The 5,000-nt window shown below is 49.4% G+C and overlaps 1 protein-coding gene across 2 annotated transcripts in view; it reads right to left on the reverse strand.

Moving 5' to 3' along the window:
• Positions 1-5,000, reverse strand: part of LOC310822713 (vinculin-like) — a gene marked incomplete at both ends in the record, with an annotated part of 20,289 nt that overhangs the window by 4,044 nt on the left and 11,245 nt on the right. For both annotated transcript variants that reach the window (XM_083695157.1, XM_083695156.1), the window contains 9 exons: positions 785-970; positions 1,104-1,228; positions 1,351-1,653; positions 1,810-1,918; positions 2,140-2,289; positions 2,488-2,616; positions 2,883-3,082; positions 4,101-4,291; positions 4,739-4,914. In XM_083695157.1, the coding sequence (XP_083551283.1) occupies positions 785-970; positions 1,104-1,228; positions 1,351-1,653; positions 1,810-1,918; positions 2,140-2,289; positions 2,488-2,616; positions 2,883-3,082; positions 4,101-4,291; positions 4,739-4,914 (1,569 nt within the window). The remainder of the gene's footprint in view (positions 1-784; positions 971-1,103; positions 1,229-1,350; positions 1,654-1,809; positions 1,919-2,139; positions 2,290-2,487; positions 2,617-2,882; positions 3,083-4,100; positions 4,292-4,738; positions 4,915-5,000) is intronic.

Genomic DNA, 5,000 nt, shown 5'->3' on the forward strand with positions numbered 1-5,000 from the left:
GCAGACACCTTTCAGATGACCTTTTACCTCTCAGAAAATAACAGTCTCACATAAACTGGCAGCTTGAAACCAAACCATACAGCAAGTATTGTCACTCAGCATAAACAGATGTTTCTCCGTTGGAGAGTTAGTGTTAATCAGTTAGCCCCCGCATGCAGACACCTCTCTTGCCAGATGATGTGTGTGTGTGTGTGTGTGTGTGTGTGTGTGTGTGTGTGTGTGTGTGTGTGTGTGTGTGTGTGTGTGTTAGCATGTGTGCGTGTGTGTGTATTAATCTGTTAGAGACGCTGCATGCAGACACCTCTCTCTCAGATGACAGTTTCCTGTTTTCCACTGAAATTGGAATTGACTCTCAGATCTCCACATTTCAGGAACACCAAGATCTCAGAGAAACAACAACTGTTTATTTCAGAGTAATAAACACTCAACAGACATCAGAAAACAGCTTGTTTCATTCCCGACATTCCTCCACATTAAAACCCCATAATCACACTAGCACATAGGCCCAGGGCCATACAGTAAGGCATCATATCAAGTTTGATACTAACACACACTGCTGCACTAGTGCTGATGCTAACCATATGACCAAAGATCTGTGTGTGTGGTGTGTGTGTGCGTGTGTGTGTGTGTGTGTGTGTGTGTGTTTGTGTGTGTGTGTGTGTGTGTGTGTGGGTGTGTGTGTGTGTGTGTGTGTGTGTGTGTGTGTGTGTGTGTGTGTGTGTGTGTGTGTGTGCGTGCGTGTGTGTGTGGGTGTGTGTGTGTGTGCGTGTGTGTACTGACTGACCTTGCTGGACCATTTGCGGGCTTCGTCGTGTAGTTGCCTAGCAGCCACCATCATGGGCTCACTAAGCACCTCTCCAGCCTTCTGCTCAGGGAACTCCTCATCCCTTTCTTCTGGAGGTGGGGGGCGAGGGGGGGGCACCTCTCCCTCTGGCAAGGGGGGCTTGGGAGGGGCCTGCTCATCACTCACCTAGGGGACAAACATCACACAAGGAAATACTCAATTACAGTATGATTTATTTTGTGTTCATAACTGTAAGACCTTAGAATCAGTCCGAAGCATGATCCAAAATAACTATTATGAATGCGGTCAGTGTACTTACATGTAGCTGGTCTAGGTCGGGTGGTGGAGGAGGGAAGTCCAGCTCCGGAGGCTGGAAGGCCTCTCTAACCTTCCCCACGGCAGCCAGGATCCTTAAACAGGAGTCTAGGAACGCCTTCTGGAGAGCTGAGAGAGGGATGGGGGAGGTTGTGGTGTGACAGAGATTCTGTAGTGCAGACACATGGTGTGTACGTGTGTGTGTGTGTGTGTGTGTGTGTGTGTGTGTGTGTGTGTGTGTGTGTGTGTACCTGGGTCCTGTATGTTCCCAGCCACAGCCTTAGCATCCATCACCATGGGTGAGATGGTGTGTGAGAGTATGTCTGAGGCTTGTTTGACGGCATCTCTGAACCGCGGGTCTTCAGAGTTCTCAACTTCCCTCTTCGCCACCAGGAGAACCCGATTTGCTCTTCTGGCTATACTGGTTGCCCCAGCAACTAGCATCTGGGGCTGGACGTTTGCCATGGCAACACGACACTTATCTATGTCCTTCTTTATGGCCTCCTCAGAAGCGTCCAACAGAGACTTGGTGTCTATGGCTTCATCTACCAGACCTGGGGACATAAACACACACACACATACACATTTTGTTTAGACTGTAATTCTCCTTATATCCATCTACCTGCCATGTATACAAGGGATGGGCTGGTGTTTATCTATGAGTTTCTCTACGTTATCTACGCTGTCATTCTCCAACATATTGATCTTACCTGTGAGTCTTTCTACATTGTCAATCCACTGGTTCTTCATGGTGTCAAAGTGCTCATAAGCTGCCTGGTTACCTGGATTCTTCAACAGGATACGAGCAGCAGAGGTCACCTGAACACACACACACACACACACACACAGACACACACACACACACACACACACACACACACACACACACACACGCACACACACAGATAAGTGAATAAAGTTTTGTGTTAATATAGTAGTGAAATAACAACTCCAACTTAGTACAACATGCACGCACGCACGCACACACACTGCTCTCTCCCTCACACAAACATGTTGCTTTCTCTCTCTCTCATTGTTACCTGTGGTGTGAGTTCTCTGGCGTGTTTCACTGCAGCCTGTATACCCTCCACTGTGCCCTTATTGGCTGATCCCACAGCAGCAGCCTTCTCTGCTGTTGCCCCTAGACGTCCCGCATGGGTCTCGAAGTTCCCTGCACGTTCATCAAATACCTACAACATACGCAAGCATGCACGCACGCACACACGCACGCACGCACGCACGCACGCACAAACACATTCAGTAACTCTTACTCGTGATGCCCCTGCATGGACAATTCTCATCGGTTAACTGATAGTTAGTTTGCTAGATTGATTGATCATTTGATTCGTTGAGAAATCCTCCATCTCAAGGCTGGTTTTTGTACTGACCTCCTCGCGGTTAGGGGCATCAGGGGGAGCAGTTGCAGACACAGCCAGCAGTTTGATAGGGGTGGTGGTGTCACTGAATACATCAGACACTTCCTGTGTCATCACCTCCTGCATACGCCCCTTCAGGTCCTGATGAGATGCAGACAGCACAGAACATGTCAAAATATTGAGCAGCATCTATACCACATGTTGTGATACAATACACATCATGGTGAAATATAATGGCAGTAAAAATACAACACCATTTCAGACCAACAGATGGAGCCCTTGACCAATACGTTCTACCATGCCCCAAGGGAACAGAGCTGGTTTCATTGGTCAGAGGTCGAGACAAGAGAAAGACAGGGTGTGTGTGTGTGTGTGTGTGTGTGTGTGTGTGTGTGTGTGTGTGTTACTTTGAGGCTGTCTTGTAGTTGTGCAGCCGTAGCTCGTGCATGTGGCGCCTCTGCCTCTCCCTTGGCAGCCATATCCGCCAGTGCTGTCATCAGGGCCTCATTGCGGTCACAGCGTCCAATCAGATCCTGCCGGTACGGCCCTACCAGCCCCCCTGCCAGTCTCTTCCCCTCCGACACCATTCCCCGGATGGCCGCCTGACCTGGGGAGAGGTGTTAGAGGTTAGGGCTCACTCCAACTCAACTCACCTCACACACCAGCTGTCCAATCCCAAATCATCTCCTACCTAGTCCCTTCCCTTTAGTTAATAGGTAGATCTGAGAGGTTTTGAATAGGTGTAAGCTATACAGCTCTACAACGGGCAAGATGGAGCTTTTACAATCTAGATGGTATCTATACAAACCTGCTGCCCATGACTGGTTTGCTGACTTATTGGAGTAAACCTCCAGTCTGGTGATAACATGGCAAGATGTCAGAGTTGTGGTACTGTAGGTTGTTACCTGTACAGTGCTGTGGCCTCTCACACTCTGCTCCCATAGGGAAGCATGGTGAACAGACAGGGTAGAAAGACAGGATTTTAACAGACATACAATACATTCATACTGTACGCTTGATGGTTAGCACTGGCCCAGGATATGTTTTCTTCTTATCAACAACACATTTATAGTGTTGTCTGTATATTCAACTCATAAAACTGTGTCTATTTCACAGTATCTTGATGGCATTTGGGCACTGCAGATACACTGAACCTCTAGGAGCAGTGTATTCTGGTGCTTGTGTGTGTGCCTGCATGTGCAGGGGATGGCATCTATTATCATAGGAACAGACCATCTATTATCATATATATCTTATATTACTCTATTACTATACACAGGTTGGGGTTAAAGTGCTTGGTTACAGAGATATGGATGACTGGGACAGGCGATACCCTCAGTCTCCCCCTGGACCTGGGAATAGCCTCAAAACACTTCCATCTTTCATTATTGTAAAACAGAACAGCCATCACACATACACACGTACACGTACACGCACACACACACACACACACACACACACACACACACACACACACACACACACACACACACACACACACAGGCTGACATAACAGGAACTGAAAGTCAAAGTGTATATTTATATTTTAGTGTTAAACCACCATTCCTCATCCCTCCCATCCCTCAACTGCATTGCATAACAAATGTACACTCCATCTCACTCACCCACTCCTCTGTCGTCCAGGCCAGGGTTGTTGACCCAGCGTAGTGCCTGCTCCATCTTGCCCTCCAGTGTCACGGCGGGTTTGGCAGGTCTCATGTTGGCAACGGCTCGGTTCACTTTAGCCTGCAGGGTTAGCAACGCTGCCCCAATCTGCTTAGCCAACGCACGGGCCTCCGGACTGTCACCTTTACCCCTGAGGAGGGAGAGGGAGAGGGAGAGGGAGAGGGAGAGAGGGAGAGAGGGAGAGGGAGAGGGAGACGGAGAGGGAGAGGGGGAGAGGGAAAGAGGGAGAGGGAGAGGGAGAGGGAGAGGGAGAGGGAGAGGGAGAGGGAGAGGGAGAGGGAGAGGGAGAGAGTCTTTACTACTACCTTAAGGGGCAAGGGTGCCTGCACAGACACCATCAATACACAAATAAGGAGAAATCAAAACATCAGTTAGTGCCCCTACACTGCCGCCTACAACAGACTGCACCCCTGTAACACCGAACTATCTCTACACCCCAAAATTGTCCAAAGACTACACCATAGATGAAGTCCAGCTTGATTCTTGCCCTCATTAGCCTACTGAACAACAAACCCCCATCCCCAGTAGTTCAGGTACACTGCACATGTGTGTGTGTGTGTGTGTGTGGGTTACACACTGCTTGCGTAGCTCCACGAGTCTGGAGGTGAGTCCTGCGATCTCACTGATGGAGCGGAAGATGTCGTCTCTCTCTCGGGGGTCTTCACACATATCAGCGATACGCTTGGCCTCCGCTAGCAATGCTCTGATGTTCTCTGCGCCCTCAGGGCCACCATTAGGGTCTGCCAGCCAGCTCTAAGGGACACACACGCACGCACGCACGCACGCACGCACGCACGCACACACACACACACACACACACAGAGAAGGGTGAGGGAGAC

Source organism: Argentina silus, assembly GCF_951799395.1.
Source record: "Argentina silus genome assembly, chromosome: X".
NCBI classification, from domain to species: domain Eukaryota; kingdom Metazoa; phylum Chordata; class Actinopteri; order Argentiniformes; family Argentinidae; genus Argentina; species Argentina silus.